Below are 23,979 nucleotides of genomic sequence, written 5' to 3' on the forward strand. Positions count from 1 at the left end.
CTCCCTTGTTGCCAGACTCTGGGCTTCCCTTGGAGTAGGCACCCAGAGGAGGGCCTTCGATGTTGAACGTAGTATACGGGTAGGCTTGTGTCAGGAAAGGCGTTCCATCAGGTATTGTGGTCCCAAGCCGTGTAAGGATTTATAGGTCAAAAACAGCACCTTGAATCAGGCTCGGAAACATACAGGCAACCAATGCAAGCACACCAGAATCGGTTTTATATGTTTGAACCGTCTGGTCCCTGTTACCAGTCTGGTCCCTGCATTTTGCAAAAGCTGCAGTTTCTTAACCATCTTCAAAGGCAGCCCCACGTAGAGCGTGTTGCAGTAATCTAACCTGGAGGTTACCACAGCATGGACAACTGAAGCCAGGTTATCCCTGTCCAGATAGGGGTGTAGCTGGGCCACCAACCGAAGTTGGTAGAAAGCACTCGGTGCCACCAAGGCTACCTGAGCCTCAAGTGGCAGAGATGATTCTAGGAGAACCCCCAAGCTACGAACCTGCTCCTTCAGGGGGAGTGCAACCCCATCCAAGACAGGTTGGACATCCACCATCTGGTCAGAAGAACCACCCACTAACAGCATTTCAGTCTTGTCTGGATTGTGCCTCATTTTTTTAGCCCTCATCCAGTCCATTGCACAGCCAGACACAGTTCAGCACATTGACAACCTCACCTGATGAAGATGAAAAGGAGAAATAGAGCTGTGTGTCATCTGCATGATGACTGCACCCAACAGTTTCATGTAGATGTTGAACAGCATGGGGGACAGAACTGACCCCTGCAGAACCCTATACTGGAGAATCCACAGTGCCGAGCAATGTTCCCCAAGCACCACCTTCTGGAGCCGACCCGTCAAGTAGGAGCGGAACCACAGTCATGCAGTCCCTCCCACTCCCAACTCAGCCAGCCTTCCCAGAAGGATACCATGGTCAATGGTTTCAAAAGCCTCTGAGAGATCAAGGAGAATCAACAGAGTCACACTCCCCCTGTCTCTCTCTCCCAACAGAGGTCATCATACAGGGTGACCAAGGCTGTTTCCATGCCAAAACCAGGCCTGAAACCTGACTGAAATGGATCCAGATAATCGGTCTCATCCAAGAGTGTCTGGAGCTGGCCCACAACCACTTGTTCAAGGACCTTGCCCAGGAACTGAACATTTGCCATCAGCCTATAGTTATTAACATTTTCTGAGTCCAGGGAGGGTCTCTTTAGGAGTGGTCTCACTACCGCCTCTTTCAGGCACTATCAGGTAATTTCAGATAAGCACGATCGGATACTTTAACTATAGGAGTAATCACACCCTATCCAAGAATAATTGTTATGATTTTAATTGTAATAATAGTTGTGTTAAATACACCTTAAATGTGTTGAATCGATTGGCCATGGATTAAGAAAACATATTTACCTATTCCTTGTGGATCAACAGCACAGCTACATAGCAGGGTAAGAGAAGTCTAACTGTAAAATTGAATTGATGTAAGAATATTGGAAAGTGTGGAATTTCACATAACAGGACTATGACCCTTCTAGCAGAGCAGGTCCTTTATATGTATGTTTGGATTATAGTTTTTTCATAAACATTAAGATATTATTTACAGAATAGGGCTTTTCCTTTTGGATTTTGCTTATGAACTACCTAGAGGAATGTGGGGGGCTCATGTTAAGGCCTAGACCAGCCTTTCCCAACTAGTGGGCCACCAGATGATGTTGGACCACAACTCCCATCAGCCTCAGCCAGTATTGCCAATGGTCAGGAAAGATGGGAATTGTGGTCCAACAACATCTGGTGGCCCACTAGTTGGGAAAGGCTGGCCTAGACTAATCTAGTAATTCTAGTATTGTTAAAGCTCATGGTTTATTAAACTATAATGTTCCAATTTAAAAAAAAATTAGACATTTCTCATATTAAACAAATGTGCCTTAACATTTTCTGGAGGTTTTATTTTTATGTGAAAAGATATGGTTATGTCATGAAATGTAATTGGAAAATATATGGAATGATAGAATGAGACAAAAATGCTGAACCACTTATGGCTTTTCATAATCAAGAGGCTTGTAAATTTTGTTAAATATGAATAAAAAATAAACAGCACAAACAAACAGAGATAAGAGATAAGATTCTTAATGTGCAAAAGTTTTCTTGAAATGACAAGAAGTCAGAATCGCTAGTCATTAATATAAACATATAAACCTTGAATATAAGCCAATTAATAATAGACATTGTCCAGGTCAATAGATAACAGCCTCAGATTATATCCATGTTTGATTCAGTGTCCCATACAAAAAGAATCTCAGTTATTACTACTAACAGAAATGTTCAAAGAAACGGAAAAGGGCCTATTCCTGTCAAAATCCCTTGAGGGACAACATCAGTGGCACCTTCAAAACCAAAAGAACAACCATTTTGAAGTCATTAATAAAGGGAACAGCTCAATGCAGGAAGAATCACCTATTGGGAAGCTACAGCCACAGAAACATGAAGAGGATTGGGTTGCATTCCATGTGCATTCCAGGTAAAGATAGTTGTGATATGCCAGAGAGTAACACTAACCTTTTGAGGAGCGGAAGTGCTTGCTGGGAGCTGTAAAACCTCTTGTTCCATGCACATTAATGGCAGCTACTCGAAACTGGTACCACCTGCTTGGCCTAATGTCAGACAGCTGTATTCTCTCATCTGTGGTCTGCAGAGGGAAACCAGATTAATACATTGACTTCTTTTACTCTAGGTGAGGGAATCCTATATTCACATACCTCTTGCCTTTATGATTTGTTTGCTTAGGATCGAGGTAGACTTGGAAGAAGGTTTTCCCCTTCTTCATATCCTTAGGTACTCAGAAAACTGCCCCCATTTGAGGCAGATGACTCTGTTCATCTAGCCCAGAATTGTCTCATCTGGCTGTCAATGGCTTTTGAGGCAGATCTTTCCTGATCTTATTTTTAACAGAGGTGCTAGGGATTGAACCTGGGACTGTGTGTATGCAGAGCATAGTCTTATCTTGTGAGCCAGAAATGCAGGTTGGATCTGCATTATTTCATGTCACACCATTTTGTATGACCAGCTATAATTTACTCCTTCATTGAATGAGTTCCTTAGATAACACAACACCTCTAGAATCCCTCTCAGAGCAGAACTTGACCCCTCAAAGTCCAAAAGTTCAGCAAAAGCCTGGAATTTTTATTGGCTTTGTGCTGCCAGTTATAAGGACAGAGCCTTATCAAGTCTACAGTTCTATCTCCAGCTGCAGATAGCTGCGAGGTTGCCTCTGTGCCTGACATTTAACACCTCTCACAGCTGGAGACAGGAGGTCCATGGCTTGCCCCTGAACCTCATGGGCACTCTGAGTTCCCAGGAAGTTCAGAGCCAACACAAGCCACTGGCCTCTGTTTAGCTCTGAGTTTAAGGGGAGCAGGGGCTTGGTTATGAATTGGGCAAATCAGTCATCATCCTCTACATCTCTCCTGACCTCACTTCACTTCAGATGTGCACCACAACTCCAGAAACAAGACTTTGTCCTTTGGGGAAAGGAACTGCTTGGTACAACAAATTTATAGTTGGCCACCAAGACCAGCTGAAAATTTTCAACCCCTGATACGCAGGATGAATGACTTGAAAATAATATAGATATAGAAATGACTGACCTGTGCTACAGTTTGCCAACTAGTAGCATCGTCCTCACTGGGATGAATCCCATAGTTCCATCTCCTTTGTACCACATAAAGCACAGGTTCAATAGAGATATTGAATTTTGAAGACCACTTTACTTCCAGCTGTCCAGATTGAAATTCACTAAATTTTAATTCTTTTCTGGGTTTCAGAGGGACACCTAAAATAAAACACCCATGACAAGAAGTTGTGTGTAAGTAGATTTGTGGATCAAATATATATCTGCTGCCACTAAATTTAATGTAGCCCAAGACGACCTATCCTCATATCATAGGCTTTATTTTACCTTTGTTTTCGATGACTCAATCAGAATGCACATTCACATAGGAAAGTATAGATGACCCACACTATTCAGCCACAGAATATCCCAGGGGTTACCAACACAATGCCTCTGAGCGCAATGGCACCTTCAACGACTTCCTCGAGTGCCCACAAAGTCACTGAGTCACCTCCCCCATTCATGAGTTGGTGAGGGTGGTTACTGGTTTCTCCCTTGATAAATACATAGCACTGAAGAGGAAGGTTCAAATTAATCCTAGTAGGTCCAACTTTAACCCAGATTGCTTAGGAAAAAAATGTTTGTGTACATGCTTTCTCTTTCTATGGCTCGGTATGGCTGATTCAGAGGAGGTGAAAGAAATGTCAAGAGGTGGTAGCATTGACAAAACTTGCTCAAAAATGTTCCCACTGGCCTAAAAATATTGGTGACCCCTGAGCTTTCCTATCAGATTTGTTTGAAGAGGAATATTAGAGATTTCATACAATGAAACCAGCAATTTATTTCCTCTGTGTGATCCCTTCTTGAAAGAAAATTAAGTCTAAAGCAGGCTATATGCTGTGGCAAGCAGTCTTTCTGCAATCATGATAGTTGCAAAAACATTGCCATACTTGGAAAGTGGCTGTTGGCTATTACATACTGTATCTGGGCATATACCCAGGTCTCACATTGATAATTCTCTTCATAATATGATACATAGAAGAGTTTGCATGGGGTGGAGAGATACAGCTAATATATGTGTGATAGTCTAACGTATTGGGCAAAATGGGGAGCAGCAGAACTCACATATCAAGAGCCCAACAAGTTTAACAAATTTCTTTCTGGTACTCCTAAGTGACATATTTTTGTAAGGCTGAAAACTAAAGGTTCAGCCTTGACTTCAGAGTAATGGGTTCTGGAACAAACTATACTTTACAAAAACATAGTAGGGCTGCCGTGAAAATTGTAATCAAAACAAAATTACTGTTTTCACTGACAGCACTGTGCTTGTAACCTTCTCCCCATTGCCCTTTGCACACCCTTGTGCCAAAAATAATATGATTCCTTGCCTCCTTTTCACATGATTGGCTGCCACTAGTGAGGAAGGGCACAGCACTGTGATGCAAGTTCACAGGTAAGTTTACTACATCTTGCAAAAGGTTGAGAAGACTTTAAAATAAGGTTACTGGTTTTAGCAGCTGTTCCACATTTAGCATAACATGCAATTCTGCTTCCAGACAGGTCAAAGTTGGAATTCCCTTTCCCTCCTTCCCTCCACACACACCTCTCCTATCTATTCAAGCAACTGCAGACTTAGTGGGCTGTTAGAAATTTGCATGATCCAGTTGAATAATTCCCAGCATGTTTTACAAATTTGGCAAAATCTGATGTTTATTATTTTAGCGTCTACCCTTTCTTGGATAAACAAACCACCTTTCCTAGGAATCCAAAAACAAACCTTTCCTCCAGTTACAAAATATATTCTACAAAATACATACACACCCTTGAGGAAGAACTCTAAAATCACCAGGAATAAAGTATGTCACAAAAGCTCACAAGTTTATAATTCTATATATTATTGAATAGCCACCAGTCTTCATTATTGCTAAGAATTATAATTCAGGTATATGCATTTAAAAACCCATATTTAATTATTATGTGCAATAACTATATAATCTGTATCCTAAGAAATCTTCATCTGCTTTACATTAGAGTCACTTGGATTCGCATGATTGGAACTAAGTTAGCCCCCCTGGTGGTTGTAATTGTGTTCAGATGGTTCTCATGTAGAGAAGCAGAGAATAGCACAAGTCCATTTTAGAATATTCCAATACAATCAGAATCATCAATTTCAAATCCAAATGTACATTGGCAGTCATTTAGAAATGTGCTTTTTATTAGATAAAGATATTTTTATCTATCATTATAGCACTAGTTAATCTTCTGAACTCCAGAGTTCTTGGCCTTTTGGAAAAATGTGTACCTTTTGGCCTTTTACTGGCCTTACAGCAGACAAATTTTCTTTCTTTCCCCCTTTCTTGCCATGCAGAGCTACCCTGTAGAAATGTTATCGTCCACGAAGTAAATTTAACATTAAATGGTGATAGGTTAAGCTCAACTGCTGCTGCAGACCGTATTCAAAAAGTCAAAGGCTTACTACCTTAGATTCTAATTTTAGATCTTACAGACCTGTGTGGTAGCTTGAGTAGCAGCACAGAGAACACATAACAAGTGCTCTCAGTAGCTTGGTAAATACTCAATAAGATCAAGAATAGGTTTGATTTTTATGACCAGTTATGTCAAGTTCTTAGCAAAAAAACCTCATTTTAGCTGCTGCACATAATACAGTGTCATGAAAAAGTATTTGCCCCGTCTGATTTTCTGCACTGTTGCATATTTTTGGCACTGAATGTTATCAGATCCTGAACCAAACCTAATATTAGGGAAAAGGAAACCTGAGTGAACAAATAACACAAAATGTTGATACTTATTTCATTTATTTATTAAAGAAAGTTAAGTAACATCTAGTGCCCCCGTGTAAAAAAGTAATTGCCCCCTTAGATTCAAAACCTGGTTATATCACCTTTAGCAGCAATGAAAAAATCTATTTGGGGGCAGATGCAGAAGTAGCCACAGCAATCTCATAACCATGGTCAAATTATCCAGAATAGGCACTGATGCTTCACTTTCTCTTTCCCCAGGTCCTACCATCTTGGGCATGAATTCCCCAATTCTGCCAATGGTAACCACAGTTAACACAAGTGAGGGTTCATTCTTACTCCACTTTTTTTAACCCCCTTCAAAATTTTGTTTTGATTTAAGTGCAAACCCCAGTTCACCCTCTAGGTTCACACAAGATGACTAATGCTGGTTCTAGCAATAGAGGAAGGACATAGGAAAATTGATGTGCAACAGGTACTCAGACTCCCTGTAATTTGTGATTCTTCAGACACAGTTATGGGCCTGCCAGAATTATAGACCTCTGTTTCATTCCTCCCTCTTCCAACCACCATGTCCCTTTCTCATTCTCCAACACACCATGTACTCCAGTTACAATATACAGGATTCTATAAAAGACTACTTTGTCAGCTCTCAAAAAATGCCTACTAACAATCTCTACCTTTGTACAGATTTTTTGGTACTTGGCATGTATGTCCACATCCATTGGAACAGCATTTTTTCATGCCAGAGCATTCGCTGTCAGCCTCACAGCTTTCAACACAGGCAGCCGCAAAGCCACTAGCCTTCTCAGGTGCTGGGCAGTCTCCTTGCTTCACCGACAAGATGTATTTGAGGAATTCACAGCTAGTTAGGCATTCATAGTTCTTCTTGGGGAAAAGAGGCTAAAGGAAAAATGAGAGAATAATACAAAGCCTTCAGTAGGAAAATGAAATACTGCCAAAATACTTCCAAGGCATTGCTGGAAAGATCATTCAGATTTCCGACTATTATAGGCGGTAGTGGTAGATGAAGCAGAGGCCTCCTGTTTCCTGCATTGCTGCTGCTTATCAGGAGGTAGAGGAGGAGAAGAGGGGAGGAAGCAATGAGGTTGGCACAGCACAAGCACATTGGGGGAGCCAATCTTCTCACCCCTCCACTCTACCTCCTAGTAAGCAGCATCATAGCAATGGGAGATCAGGTGAGCACTACTTTCTTGCCCCCACCAACCACTACTGATTACAGGTCTGCCCTTGAAAATTCATATAGATGTATAGCTGCTGAACATCAGTTGCAATTTAGAGAATGGTGATGTCTCTAGAAACTAATTTCTCTTCTTGAAATTTGCCTCTGCCAGGTCTTCTATATAAAACTTTCTAAAAAGTCACTCAATAGATTAAAAGCATTTCAAATCCAAGGGGAAAGCAATAGTTTCACAGGGTAGCATTAAGACATTACATTCTGTGTGCTTCTCTGTCTCCACTGCTCACCAGCAATGATATCAGATAAGAGCAGCATGCAGTGTGATGTCATCATGTCATAGACTAGATAGGGAACCTGTGGCTTTCCAGATGTTATAGGGCTCCAGCTCTCATCAGCCCCTGCTAGTATGGCTAATAGTCAGGGATAATAGGAGCTGTAGTCCAAGAACTTCTGGGGAGCCACAGGTTCCCTATTACTGCACTAGAGATTACCAGGAAAAGCAGTTCCTTGTCTCTTGAATTATACTAAGTATACATGGGACATCCACAAATCACTGCAAAACTGATGGATACACTGCAAACTATGATGTCTGAAAACCCATAGTGTTGGTTTTAAAGAAGAGTAGAGGTTCTAGCCCACATGGATACAAACTATTTAAAAATATGTGAAAAGCATCTGCTGAAAGTTCAGAGCTAGACAGGAGTTTTAATTTGACTAGCTTAACAGACGCTATTGGAATCCTAATGTTCCATCCTATCTTGAGCACCGTTACTATTCCCAAACTCTTTTCCATCCAAGTTCCTCTCAAGGATATTTTAATTTATTTAAAAAATTATCTCAAATAAATATATGCAAATTAATTTTATTATTCTTAGGGCTATAATTATCTATTGCATTCATACACAAGCAGAGAAGTCCAACAACTGCTTTTCCTAGGAAAAACAAACTTCAGGAGCATAAAAATAGCAGGAGGGACAGAGGCTTAATCCTTGCTGTGCTCTGAATTGCCCCTAAGGTAGGGTTGCCATATTCCTGTTCCACAAATCCAGGCAAGCTAATTTGCATAATATGTGATTTATTTGCTAATTATGCATATTCACGAATATGCATAAACCTTGTGGTTTAAGAACGTACCTATAGCCCACAGATATTTCTATCAAACTTTAAAAAGCAGGGAAACTGGGCAGCTATAGTGAATGCACCAGGGGAGCAAGAGACTTGACCTCCTCTCTGAGATATTGTACTGCCCTACTAATTTGTCAAAATGCAAACACCATTTGGGTTGGTCTTTCACAGACCAATCCACTTCCTGTGTAGCTGGAACAAACTGGTAACATGTGCCCCTGAACATATGGTGAGTGGTGGCAACACCTGCAATAAGGACTACATCTCCAAAGAGGGAGAATTACATTTTATGTATGCTTGTTCTTCTCACTTTGCTTCTTTCCTGTGTTAATACAGTTTCTACAGAGAATCTAGCCTAGAAATTATATTTCATTCATTATTCATTCTAGAAATCTAAGTCAAATATATTTTATTAATTTCAAAGCCTTTTTATTAGTCAATGCCAGATTATGGTGAAGACAGCCTTTTGTGTTTCAGATTGGAGGTTATGCTCTATTTCTATTTGGGGTGCATTAACAGTTGAATCTGAAACTGCAGCTTTGATGTAAAATTAGACTGATTACAATATGTGCTACTTAAGCAATGAATCTAGCCGTTGGAAAAAACATACTTGGCCTGCCCAAGATGCATGTTTTCAGCCTGTTATGCTTAAACCACTCCACTTAAGGAAAGGTGGGCATGGTCAATTAAAAACATAGAGCACACCTAGAAAATTTTCTAGATTATATTTCACCTCCTGCTGTTTTATCTTGTGCTAACTGAGACACTTCTCCTGTCCATTGGATACTATTCTGCAGAAGAGTCAGCGCCATTATTCCACAATTATTTTTGGAGGGTTTTTTAGTGTAAATTATGTAGCTGAACTTCATATATTCACAGAAACAAAAGCAAAAGAAGTAATTTACCATAGGAAACTTCACTAAAATTGCAAAGTAAATCAAACATATTTAAAGTGACTATCTGCACTACATCAACTATCCTAATATTATTGCTTCCTCCTTGCTAAAACAAGATCAGCACAGTGCAGCACATGCCTTGTTTCTGTTATTTGGGCTGACTGCAGGTGTTGCCGCCACTCACCATATGTTCAGAGGCACATACATAGGAAGTGGATTGGACTGTGGAAGACCAACCCAAATTGTGTTTGCATTTTTACAAATTTGTAGGGCAGTACAATATCTCAGAGAAGAGGTTAAGTCTCCTATTCCCCTGATGCATTCATTATATCTGCCCAATTTCTCCGTTTTAAAGTTTGATAGAAATATTTGTTGGCGATAGGTACATTCTTAAACCGCAAGGGGTTTTTTGCCTATTAGTGAATATAATACTGGATAAGAAGAATTTGGCAATTCGTGATTTCAGCCAAGGGCAGAGGTTAATTGAAACAAAATACACCTGATATTTGTGATTTATGTCTGGGATCAGAGATGGGCAGGTGCACATACCTGGATGTGTGCCTATATAGAACATCATATATTTTAAGTGAGTTAATTAAAAATTTCTTCTAGTCCCTTGAGGCATAACATACCTTTGAAGTTTCTCTTCTTCACCCTAGTTCATGACTCATTTTTAAATATGCAACTTTTTACTTCCAGCCTTTTAAATTCCAAGTTTCGTTTCAAACTCAATCACTAATTGAACAGAGATGTTAGTCAATCCAAACTACAAATGGGAAGTGTTTATTCTCCCAACTCAACCAACTCCATTACTCGATAAACATCTCACAAACACATCCTCATTTTACACTTATAGCTCACCCATGTCAACCTCATCATTATTGTTCTGGTAGGATTCCATAAGGGATGCCTTGAGCCTCTCCTTCTTTTTTTAAAGACAAAGAAATCATTTCCAAGTACTGTTACAAAATCTGAATATCACCACTTTCTTCACAACATCAAATCTTCCTTACTGTTACACATCCAAACATCTGAATCTATTTAGGATTAGTCTTTTCCTGCAAGTACAAGTGTATTTAAAAATAAATCAAAATATCTGCCTGTATATAGAATAAAAATCCAATTCAACCTTATTTATGTGTTGTTTTTGCTTCTGTCCCTGCAGATTAAGATAATGACTTGAATGACACTGAACTTTGTCTTACTCATTTGTGCTCCACCTTTTCCATAATTCAAGGAGGTTAACAGAGCATTACAAAAATGCATCAATAAAAAAGGAAAATGATAAAATATAGTCTTAAAATTCACAAAGTAATACATAAAAGCAGATTCAGAAGACCAACTAAAATTCCAATCTAATCTGCAAGATTGATCTTTACAGTCTCTTCATCAGGATTTAGGTTTATTTGCCACACATGAACACAAATTTGTCTCAATAGATGGCAACTAATTTTAATAGGGACCATGGTTTTAACTGACCCAGAGTTGCTGGGCCAGTAGTAGCAAAACTAGCCAATGAAGCCACATTGATACAGTCCCATTTAAAATGAGACAAGTCCTGGGCTCTCTAACCCTCTTTTTATCAACGTAAACAGTAAAAAAAAATTACATTGTGCATCTCAGCTGCTTATTGTGGCTCAGCTTGTGCGTGAAAGTTATGTAGCTTAGTGGAGGTATGTAGCAGAGTGTGTCTTGATTATCGTACCATAGGAGAAGGTAATTAAAAAGCTCTTTGCTTTTGTCTTGGGTGAAAAGTGACTAAGGTACATAATTGTATGTTGGTGGGATAGGGCGGGGTTTCCTTGAGATTGGAAGCTACATTGGTCAGATTCAATCCCAGACAACAAGTTACCTATTGCTATACGGTGTAGATCACCCTGCCTGACAAATATTTGGTGTTTCTGTAAAGTGACTCTTATTTCTGTCCACTACATAAGGAACCTAATGCTATAATTCTAGTGAATCCTGAAACAGGCATGTAGTGGACTTCATAGCCATAAGAATTATTATTATTATTATTATTATCTAAAATTTATTAGACGCCTATCTGGCAGGTAAAATCCTGTCACTCTAGGCGACGTACAGCAAAAATATAATACAGATACATGTCAAAACACAAAATACAAAACAGTCAATTAAATCAAATTAAAAATCAAAGGAAACAGAAGACCAATCCACACCTTTAACTACACAGCTCTGACAATTTCCTCCCCCCTCCTTCCTCTATTTTGTGGTATCCATAGCAGTTTCTTAGATTTCCAAATGTGCTCCTGGCCCAAAAAATGTTGGGGACCCCTGTCCTAGAGAGAAGAAACATTCTACTAAAAAAGAGGTCTGCCTACTTCACATCACAAGAGCTCACCCAAAGATACCCACTCATAGCGAATCAAGGTTCGTTAGGGGTACGCTGCTGACACAGAGATATAAAATACATATCTTAATAATACATTAACCTAAAGCATGCAATTTCTCCTTCTTGCATTTGCTAGCGTTTCTTAGAATGGCGTACTAAATGAACACAGGATTTGACAAGTCCAAATAGAAATGGTTAGTTTTGCCACAATGAAATGGTTGCACACCCAACAACAAGGCAGGACTTCACTAGGATCAAATAAAACCATCCTCAGCTTGGACATCTCCTCTGGGTTCACCAACACAACACAAGAACAATTAAGTCACTCAAATTCTGTGCTTAGCCCAATAATATGGTTCATCAGAGACCTGCTCAAACTGTCTTTAGTGCTATTTAACCACTGGTGAACAATGTTGAACAGAAGTTTTATAGCAGAAGCCGGCATAATATCTCTGAGATAAACAATGCTATGGGAGTCAACTCGTGCAAACAGTTTATGAGCTATATAGAGGTGATGAGCTTATGACTTTATAGCTTGTTTTCCATTAACAAGTACTGCACTCACATGATAAGAAGACTATAGCCATCATAACTACTCTGTGGTGACTATGTGGTGCAGCTCTAATATAGGCCAAACATAGCTGTTCATGACTCAGAGACTTGTTAGAATCGGATTCATACCCTGGTATAAAACCTTTTGATAATCACCACATTTCTTAAAAATGACAATTTAAACATGTGTACCATTAACAACTGACACATGTTATATGTATTCTGTACTTACATCTGAATGAAACTGTACTAAGGAATAGCATAAGCCTTGAGAAGATATATATTATAGGCAATTCAAACATGTTTTTTCTGACATGGCATAGCCCCCTCACAGGTCTACCCTACCTCAGAAAGCACGGGGCGGGGGGGAGCCACTTGTCTGAAAGCACACTCAAGTCAAAATCTTTCTGCAAGTGAAAAATGTGCACATCAGTCAGACAACTTCCAACACAACTTTGGCCCAAATGTATGACCTCTACAGCTGCAAGTGATTTTGAAGTGTAGGTGCTTTCAAACAATTTTCCATGTGTCATGTGGATTATCCCTTCACATGTCTGTATACATATTTGAATCAGCTGTCAGTCAGTTAAAATGTTCTTTTGAACATTTAAATAAATAAGGGAATATATATTGCTATTGCAGCAAAACAAAAAAAGACCCTGATTACTCCAGTATATGGACTGGAGCCCAAGAGAGAAAACACCTATTTGACATATAATAACTTGATAGTAAAACTTTAAAATGATATAACAAAATTATTTCAAGGACCCTGAACATAATTTCAAATTGCTTATGATTCCCAATCAGCTCGAAATACAGAACAATAGTGCAGATCCTATATGTTAAGTTACAGTGCCTTGCAAAAGTAATCAGACCCCTGACGAATGCTCCCATATTACTGAATTACAAATGGTACACTGTAATTCCATTCTGTATTTTATTTTATGTTGAAACACTGAAACTCTGATGAGAAGCATCCCCACAGCATGATGCTGCCACCGCCATACTTCACTGTAGGGATGGTGTGTCTTGAGGCATGGACAGTGCTAGGTTTGTGTCACACATAGCACTTTGAGTTTTGGCCAAAAAGCCATATCTTGGTCTCATCTGACCACAAAATGTTTCCCCTCATCGCAGGTGGGGCACTCTCATGCTTTCTGGCAAGCTCTGGATAGTAGTTTCAGATGGTAATACAAGAGCATTGGTCAGGGGTCTAATTACTTTTGCAAGGCACAGTAGATGTCAACCAAACTCATTTAGTAGTGCAAATAAACCACACAGAATAGAATTTTTGAAAGGAAAGTTTAGGAATGACATACCTCACAGAAACTTTGGCAATGGTTTTTCTTCAAGTCCCAGGATTCTTTGCAGGGCTCCAGACACTAAAAAGAATCATTTTAAAAGAATTATCAGGAAGAAAAAGATAATGGAGTCTTAACTTGTTCAACCTACAGGACATGAAAGGATTGTTTATTGGAAACATTAATAATAGGAATTTTGAACAGAGTTTATCAGGAAGACAAGGACTATGCCATAGCTACAGAACATAAGACTAAAGATAGATGTAATTTAAAGGAGCTCAGAGCACTGTGAATGTGCTGTCAACATTATTTTCATTATTAAAGAGAACTAACAGCACATTCACAGTACATTACATCTGTCATGTAACCAAAGTTATTCTGAACCATGATTAGATTAACATTTCCAATATTCTTCCTATATAGTAGCATCTGTTTCTTGTGCCCACATTCCATTAACATGCTTGCTTAATAAGAATTCTAATTATGGCTCCATTGCACTTGATTATTCTACAGAGCCTAGAGACATCACAGGAGGTCCAAGCAAATCCTTTCTATGGAGTGCTACTCAGAGCTTGGAAGTAACTCGTTATTTTTAACGAGTTACTTGTAATTAGTTACAATTTTAGATAACGAGTGGGTAATTCCATTACATTTGGCAAGTAACGGAACGACTAGTAATTTCCCTACTTTTCAGCTGCAACTTTAACGTTTCCACGTTAGGTTGGACGTTACTTGGGGGCGGGAACAAGGGGAAGTCAGCTCCTGGCTGTGATTGGTTAACACAAGACATGTGCCTCACACTGATTGGACCTCTGCACAGACTGTCTCTTCCCTCGTGATCTGTGTTAGGAGGCACGAGGGAAGAGGTGAATAGGCAGAGGGGGCCTGCTAGCGTCTGACTCTAAGAGGAAAAAATGGACGCCGGAGGAAAAAGACAGGGCAAAGACAACAACGGAGGAGAAGGCAGCAGCAGAATGGCGAAGAGCTGTGGAGGTGAGTGATGATGATTTGTGTGTGTGTGTGTGTGTGCCCCGGTGTGTGTGTTTTCGGCTGGAGTCTCTGGTTTGGGGGGGGCTCTGGCTCTCTGGCTACCACCCCTTACTCTCCGGACTCTCAGCTTCAATTTAAAAAAAAACTAAGTTTCTAGGTGGTCTAATTCCCGAGGTATACACCAAAACGTCAACCGCCCCCCCACACAACTTTTTTTAAACAGATCCATGCTCTAGCTACAACTCCCATCAGCCCAATCCAGTGGCCATGCTGGAGTTGTAGTTTCAAAAAGTAACTTTTCAAAGCTCTGGCTGTAACCCCGCCCTTTCATGATTGTAGCCAATGACGCCAGAGTTGTGACTTGTTGATCCAGGCATGCCTAGGCTGAATGTCAGAATATGGTGCTTTGAGTTTTTTGCAGTTTGCATAAGTAATATGGCTTAATGTTTTTTTTCCTCTTCTGTCCAAGAGTCAGACCCTGGGCTATGAAATATGAAAGTATTTAATCCAATATCTGCTTTTCTAGGAGTAAAGCCATTTCTGGGAGTAAAGCATGTACCTGGAGTAAACCCCATTGAACTCCATTAGGACTTGCTTTTGAGTAGACATGGTTAGGATTGTGCTGTAAATTAATGGGACTTGTGAGTAAACATAGCACAGACTTGTGTTTTTTTTAAAAAATAAATGAAGTTTATTTATTTATTTTTATTTATTTATTATTTGATTTATATCCTGCCCTTCCTCCCAGTAGGAGTCCAGGCCGGCAAACAAAAGCACTAAAAACACTTTAAAAATCATAAAAACAGACTTTAAAATATATTAAAACAAAACATCTTTAAAAACATTTTTAAAAGCTTTAAAAACATTTTTTTTAAGAAAAAGTTTAAAAACATATTAAAAAGCAATTTCAACACAGACGCAGACTGGGATAAGGTCTCAACTTAAAGGACTTGTTAAAAGAACAAGTTCCTTATCACTTGAGGCTGCAGTTTTCCCTGGTTGAGTAAGCCCCATTGAATACATTGGGACTTGCTTCTGAGTAAACAAACATAGGATTGCACTATAAATATCTTTACAGGTTATATAAATAAACATATTTGATAGTCATGCTTATATAAATATTTTCATAGAATCATAGAATAGTAGAGTTGGAAGGGGCCTATAAGGCCATCAAGTCCAACCCCCTGCTCAATGCAGGAATCCAAATCAAAGCATTCCTGACAGATGGCTGTCCAGCTGCCTCTTGAATGCCTCCAGTGTCGGAGATCCCACTACCTCTCTAGTAATTAGTTCCATTGTTGTATGGCTCTAACAGTTAGGAAGCTTTTCCTGATGTCCAGTCAAAATCTGGCTTCTTGCAACTTGAGCCCATTATTCTGTGTCCTTCACTCTGGGATCATCAAGAAGAGATCCCGGCCCTCCTCTGTGTGGCAACCTTTCATGTACTTGAAGAGTGCTATCATATCTCCCCTCAGTCTTCTCTTCTCCAGGTTAAATATGCCCAGTTCCTTCAGTCTCTCCTCATAGGGCGTTGTTTCCAGTCCCCTGATCATCCTTGTTGCCCTCTTTTGAACCTTTTGCATCCTTCTTGAAGTGCAGAGACCAGAACTGGACACAGCACTCAAGATGAGGCCTAACCAGTGCTGAATAGAGGGGAACTAATACTTCACATGATTTGGAAACTATACTTCTGTTAATGCAGCCTGATATAGCATTTGCCTTTTTTGCAGCCACATCACACTGTTGGCTCATATTCAGCTTGTGATCAACAACAATTCCAAGATCCTTCTTGCATGTCGTATTGCTGGGCCAAGTATCCCCCATCTTATAACTGTGCATTTGGTTTCTTTTTCCTAAGTGTAGAACTTTGCATTTATCCCTGTTGAATTTCATTCTGTTGTTTTCAGCCCAATGCTCCAGCCTATCAAGGTCCCTTTGAATTTTCTTTCTGTCTTCCACGGTATTAGCTATGCCCCCCCATTTTGTATCATCTGCAAATTTGATAAGCATGCTCTGTACCTCCTCATCCAAGTAGTTAATAAAAATGTTGAAGAGCACTGGGCCCAGGACCGAGCCCTGTGGTACCCCACTCATTACTTCCACCCAGTTTTGTCATGCTGTGTCCCTATAAGTATCCAATTGCATACTATGGTTGTACAAGACTTCCTTTACATTTTAAGTATGCCTTGGGGTAGTCATGGTTCTCCATTGTTTTCATCCTGAGGGGCAGATAGGCTGAGAAATGGTGAGTAGCCCATGGTCACCCACTACACTTTATAGCTTATTTCCATTTTGAAAAATTAATTAAAACAATTTACATGCAGGCAAAATTTATTAAGCGGATTCACACAATATGTGTAAAGCACATCCAACTCGCATTTAAAGCGCATGACTTCCCCTAAAGAATTCTGGGAAGTGTCATTTCCCCCTCACAGTTATAGTTCTCACCACTCTTAACAAACTGCAGTTCCCATGATTCTGTGGTGGGATTCATGTGCTTCAAATGGGTGTTGAATGTGCTTTAAAGGAATGGTGTGGATCTGCCCTAGGTATGATGTTCATTCAAGAGTGAATTGAAAAGAACAATTTTAAAAGATACTTTATATATATATAAATATATATATATATATATACAGAAAGAAAGAAAGGAGAGATGTAAAGGGGAGTATTTCTTCAGATGTTACCCTACTTTCCATTTTTGCTTTCTATTTGCTTCTAGCCCTATTCTGTCACTCTCCAGTACACATGAAGAAGGGGCAGTGAGGGCAACTCCCAAACCTGGGTGTTGCGCCTCCAAGTTAGTTACTTAGAACTAGGTATGCCTTTCCTATCTACGATGTATTTCTATAAATGAAATAGCTTTTCTTATTTTACTAAGTCTTACATCTCAGTGATCTCAGTGCAGGATAAAAGCCTGCCACAAACACACACATTGGCACACACAAGCATCATAGACTGTTGACAATCTCTGCTAATATCTATACAAATGTACATAACATGCATCACCTGAACTCATATGATCTAGAGTTACCTTAGATCTTGCAAGATTTGCAAATGAGAATTCACATGATCTAGAGTTACCTTAGATCTTGCAAGATTTGCAAATGAGAAGTTCTGATTGTCTATTGGGCTATCATAGGTTATATGTTTTTTTCATTTTCTATGGCAAAAACTCCAGCTTCAGTGGAATTTATGTGATGTGTTCTAATCATTTGAATTTGGCTAATGAATGCTTTATTCTTTCATCAGAACTTTAGCAGTAGTACTAAAATATTAATAAAAAGAAAAGGGAAAGAAAAAATACTTTACATACATCATTCAGCTGTATTGCTAATTATAGATATAGATATAAAAGATAAACGGCATTTTGTCAAAAGTATTTTTGTCTACATTTTATACCTCATCCTTGGTTTTCCCAGCTTGGCATGGAATGCTTCTCATACAGAATTAATTTGAAATGCTGCATATTTATTATCATAATCATCATATTCAAAATAAAAAATATGTGTACCGCCTTCAAGTTGATTCCAACTTATGGTGACCCTATGAATAGGGTTTTCATGAAGCTGAGAGGCAGTGACTGGCCAAAGGTCACCCAGTGAGCTTCATGGCTATGTGGGGATTTGAACCCTAGTCTCATTTTGTTCTCACAACAACCCTGTGAGATAGTAGGTTAGACTGGCCCAGGCAGGGTTATTCAGTGAGCAAAAATGATGCAAATAGGATCTCTTTTAATTGTGCTATCGACCTGCTTACTTCCACTCTGACTGGGGGATCTTGCAGCATGGGGAAGAGATGGGGGCACATCACAGCTGAAGTTCACCCATATAGGAGCATTATCTCTTGCTTATTACAGAGACGCCTGTTGCAGGTTTTGCTGCTGAGAGCAGCAGTCAGTTAGTGCGGCCACTTGAGTCACAGCTTGTTGATCCTGAGGAGGCAAAACTAGAAAGTGAGGTTCAGAAAGGAGGCCCTGTGCACGAGGCGGAGGAGGGCATGAAGCAGTGCCAGTTGCCCACAGCCACATCTGCAGAACAGCAAGTACCATGGGTTTGGCTTTGAGAAAGCTTGTACATTTGTGAACCAGAGTGGGAAAAATGTTGTTGTACGATGCAATTACTGCCTTCCAAGGATCAAAAATCTGAGATCAGCTGTTTCCTCCTCATCCAATGTGAAGAAACATTTTGAGGTAAGCCTTTGTCATGCTGGTCCTCAAAGAGTGTCCATTGTCTATTTATGTTTAAATTGTGAAGTTCCTCTTCCATTTTTTCTTGGATTCATGCTTTGTTCTTCTTCCTCAGAGGGCACACCCTGAGAAGCTGAGAGCAATTGAAGAAGCAATAAAGGCAAGGAGACATGGCCTTCCTGAACCAATGCATGACACCCCTCCTCCCAAAATGCTGAAGCAGCAGCAGACAACCCTTGAGAGGTGGGGATCTGGCAGGGAGCCTGTCACCCAGAGCAATCTCGACAGGAGAATCATTGATTTCATTGTAGAGGAGACATTACCACTTCAGACTGTGGACAAACCATCATTCATTAATCTGGTTCGCATTGGACTCCCCAAAGATCTCACCATCATATGTGCCAAGACTCTGAGAGACAGAATTGAGAAGAGAGCATGCCACATGAGAGAAACTCTTGCAAACCGAATGGGTGCTGTGGCATATATAGCAACCACTGCAGATTGTTGGACCAATGGCAAGAAGAGTTACTTTGGGGTAACAGCCCACTGGATCAACCCAACTACCCTGAAACGTGAGGTCGGGGCCTTGGCTTGTAAGCGTCTGAAGGGGCGCCATACATACGATGTCCTTTCAAAAGCACTGCATGATGTACATGTGCAGTACAGGATCCACAACAAAGTTATGTGCACTACTACAGACAATGGCTCCAACTTTGTGAAAGCGTTCGGAGTTTTCATGGCCAAAGAACCAGCGGAAGCTGCAGGCACCAGTGACGATGATGGTGATAACCAGGAGGAGGAGGAGGCTGAGGTGGAGTTTGTGCCTATCTGTGAGATCCTGGACACAGGACCTGAGGCAGAGGAAGAAGCTGCAGACTCAGGAGAGGATTTTGTTTTACCACCACACCAGAGATGTGCTAGCCACACCCTCAACCTTGTGGCAACACAAGACATAGAGGCCATGCTTTCTGACTCCTCCAAAAGTAGTCTTCTTGGTCCTTTCAAGAAACAGTTTCGTTCCTTGATGGGAAAGTGCAGCAAGTTGTGGTCCAAGCAGAACCAGTCAGCCCAGATTGCTGAGTATATCCGTGTGCAATGTGGTGTGTATCTGAAGGTACCGAATAAGACCAGGTGGAATTCCACCTTTGATGCATTGAAGCAACTACATGAGCTCCTGTCAACTGTGCCACTAAAAATGCATGCCATAATGGACCGCTGCTCCTTGTCCAGGATCACAGCTGCTGAGATTGAAGTGGTACAGGAATACACAGAGATTATGGAGCCACTAGCCCAGTCCCTAGATATCCTGCAACGGGAGAACGGCATGTTCATGGGGTATTTGCTACCAATGCTCTGCAATCTGGACCGCAAGTTAGAAGGACTGGAAAACAAACCTGAGAGGTACACATACTGTTTTCAGCTGCTGAGAGGTGTGCGCGAAGCCCTAAGAAAGTGGTTTGCAGCTATCTGGGAGGACAAGAGGCTTCTTCTGGCAGCCTGCCTACACCCTCGCTTCAAACTAGATTGGCTGGAATCGTGTCAGGCCACCACCCATACCAACAAGTAAGAACATTAGGGAAGCCCTTTGGGTGGATTACTCCAAGGGAAATGTTGTCTCAAGGGAGGCATCGGAGGGCTTAAGGTGGTGGGCAGGGGCTGGGCCTTTTCTTCCTGGGGCTCCTCATCACAACCTTGGGTTGCTGCAGGTAATCCTTAAGGGTCTGCTGTGCTGCCCCATGAGTGTGGTGACTTGGTCACCTTCCTACCTTCCATGTCATCATCCACAGGCTCAGGCTGGACCCTGAACCGGAGACATGACAAGCATCCAAGTGATGTCATTAAGCATGATACATTAAGCATCAACCACAGTTGCTTAGCGCATACAATTCATACAAAAACATTTCTCTGATTAGAAATTAAGACAGAAATCTTGGCTAAAAGATGGAGCCTGGTTACAGAACGTTTAATCTAGCCAATTTGCTTCTGACAAAAAGGGTTTAACTGCCCTCAGGCCGGGCCAGTCACCAGAAGGCCATTGTAGGAAGAAAGGAGCCTAGTGTTAGATGGGAGAGCTCAGGAGTAAAGATGGATGCTCCTGAACAGCTGCAATTCTAAACACACTTACTAAGGGACTAAGCCCCATAGAACTTAATAGGACTTACTTCTCAGTAGATATGATTTGGATTGTGTTGCTGGTAAAGCTTGACTAGGGATCCTCTGCAAAAATAACCATATCCAAGTAGGGTTGGCAACCTCCAGCCTGGAATGTCCTGCCCCTACCTTTATACATCCAAATTTCTTTACAGATTTGACCCTTCACTTCAGAAAGAGGTCTGAGTAATGAGTAAGAAGATTCTCTACCCTTTTCTGTCTCCCCTGTGGGCTGCTATAAATTCACTTTATCAGCCAACCCAATTCCAGTGAGAGAACACACACATGATTTGGTCTACTTTCATAGGCAGCAGCTTGGGAACAACAACAATTGCAGTCACGCTCCCCAGTATGTGAATTCTCTTTTACCACTATTGGGCAAGAAACAAACAACAAGGTGCATCATCAGTGGGTTTAAGAAGGTTGAGTGGAGCGCATGGAACCACTGTTGTTGCTCCTATGGATGAAAGTGAGTGAGGATAAAGGTAAATGAAATGCAAATAGAAAAAGAAGAACAAAAGACAGTGATGATTTCTTAAATGCAATACCATACCAACTGCAACAAGATTCCTACAGGTAAGGCAGAAAACTAAGCATCTCACAACCAGTCAGGATTCCTAACCAAAACCCAAAAATATTAAAAATGAAGAAATATTTGTATAAGCATGACTATCCAATATATTTATTATTTACACAAACTGTAAAGATATCTATAGTGCAATCCTACTTTTATTTATTCAGAAGCAAGTCCCAATTAATTCAATGGGGCTTACTCAAAACAGGGACAGAACTGCAACCTCAAGTGATAAGCAACTTCATTCATGCAACCCAAAATTCAGAATCATGCCACTTTAAACTGTTTTGTAACTGTTTATACTTGTTTTTATGGTTATTGGATTTTAAAGGGATTTATTTCTTATTGTGAGCGGCTTTGGTTTCCAGAATGCAACCCTACCTCAGAGTTGTTGGAAAGATTCCCATTTATACACACATATTGGAGATGTAAAAATGCATACTCCCCATATAATAGTTTATTGTCAAAACCAGTGGATCACTGCAGAACATTAAAAAAAATCAGCATTAGTTTCCTATGTAATAAAAACAGTCATACCTGTTAAAAGAAAATTTTAGCCCTTGGTAGTCCAAAGTACCTGTTTGGGAATGCTATTTGCTAAAGTAAAGCCTAGATGCCTTAAGATGTGCAAAGTCCTAATGTTTTAAGGAATTTGGCTCAAGATGTTTTGCTAACTATCTGTCTCCTGTTTGCCTTGTAAAGCTGGTAAAGTATAAGCACGAGATGTGTGTAAACAGCATAAACAGCATGACAAAGGGTCAGATACTGCTTGTATTTGTTTGTTTGTTTAAAAGCTTAAGGCATGGTCAGCAGACTGTGACTCACTGTTTAAACTTGAGTTTGCAAAAGTAAGGATTAAACTGTTGAACCCTTGGGAAAAGATTAACTAGACTACTGATGAAGCAGAGCATAACAAACATGGGTGTAAAATTAACCAGCTTGTTTTGTAGAGGGTACAAAAATCCCTGTTTTGGGGGGCTCAGTGCTCTCTCATGCCTCACCCCTTGTGTGAAGTGTATGGTTTGCCTTTATTGCAATAAATTATAATGTCTTGGACTCGATATACCCATGTCAAGTGGTTATTGTCTTCACCTGGAAGGACCATAAGTCATTCTTATGACATACCTAAGTAAGCCCTGCCTAATTGCTTTAAAAATAGGATTGGAGGAGGAGAGAAAGATATACACAAACAAAATTCTTTCCTATGTTCACTCATAAGTCCCATCAATTTACAGCACAATCCTAACCATGTCTACTCAAAAGGAAGTCCTATTGAATTCAATGGGGTTTACTCTGGGTATGTTTACTCTGGAAAAGTAAGTACTGGATTAAAGCTTCAATTTGGGAAGTTTGCAAAACACTGCCCTCTTCAAAATGTAAACCTGTCTGACTCCTACACACACAAGAGAGAAAAAGACCGAAAGCTTACTTATTCAATCTGTGAGATGTTCAGAAAAGCAGGAAAAAGCATGTTTCTGAGCTTTGGGCCAGTCACTGCCTCTCAGCCTCAGATGGAGGCAATCGTAAACCCCCTCTGAATACCACTTAGCATGAAAACGCTGTTCATAGGGTCGCTGTAAGTTGGAATCGACTTGAAGGCAGACAATTCAATTTGACTCTACATTTTTGGCTCTATAATTCCTTGTCAATCACAACCCTGTTTTCTTATTGGCTAAAAATCTGAAAGGGCATTAGAGCAGAATTTAGAGCAATTAAGAAGTTGTGGGGGGCAGCTGCCATTTTGGTGTATATCTCTGGAATCAGACTCACCTAGGTGAATCACTCAGAGACCCGGAGATGACCCCCAAAAAACAGAGTCTCCAGCTGAAAAACAGAGGTCTGGACACCCTACTCCCAGCAGCTGTCGGTCAAGGTCTAGTTGTCCTACATTCTTGAGGCCACAGATTAGCAACCCTGAATGTTTTAATGTAATTGTCTCTGAGTGCAAGGGAAGATGCACAATTTTCAAAAAGCTAGTCAATCCTGTGGTTGATTGCTGGGTCTGATCTTCTCCTTGCCAGCAGAACTTTAGCTAAGAAAAGTTCCCCGCAGCTTTTGATCCTTAGGCCAGAGACACCCTCTTGCAGTAACAGGCCAAGCTGCCTGTAGTTTACCAGAAGTTCCTCTTCACTTATCAATATCAAATCCAATCTCTCTACAACTTAGGGTGGGGAACCTGTGGCCCTCCAGATGCTGTTGGACTGCATTAGCATGGCTAATGGTCAAGAATGATAGGCTGTATAGTCCAACAACATGCACAAGTTCCCCATCCCTGCTCTAGATGTGCTGC

At 40.4% G+C, this 23,979-nt stretch overlaps 1 protein-coding gene across 1 annotated transcript in view; it reads right to left on the reverse strand.

The window, feature by feature from the left end:
• Window positions 1-23,979, reverse strand: part of ANOS1 (anosmin 1) — a 133,327-nt gene that overhangs the window by 47,150 nt on the left and 62,198 nt on the right. Inside the window, exons 3-6 of the mRNA XM_061627073.1 lie at window positions 13,807-13,869; window positions 7,041-7,263; window positions 3,639-3,823; window positions 2,551-2,680 (exon numbers count right to left, since the gene is read on the reverse strand). Coding sequence (XP_061483057.1) covers window positions 2,551-2,680; window positions 3,639-3,823; window positions 7,041-7,263; window positions 13,807-13,869 — 601 coding nt within the window. The remainder of the gene's footprint in view (window positions 1-2,550; window positions 2,681-3,638; window positions 3,824-7,040; window positions 7,264-13,806; window positions 13,870-23,979) is intronic.

Source organism: Rhineura floridana, chromosome 5 (assembly GCF_030035675.1).
Source record: "Rhineura floridana isolate rRhiFlo1 chromosome 5, rRhiFlo1.hap2, whole genome shotgun sequence".
Lineage (NCBI taxonomy): Eukaryota > Metazoa > Chordata > Lepidosauria > Squamata > Rhineuridae > Rhineura > Rhineura floridana.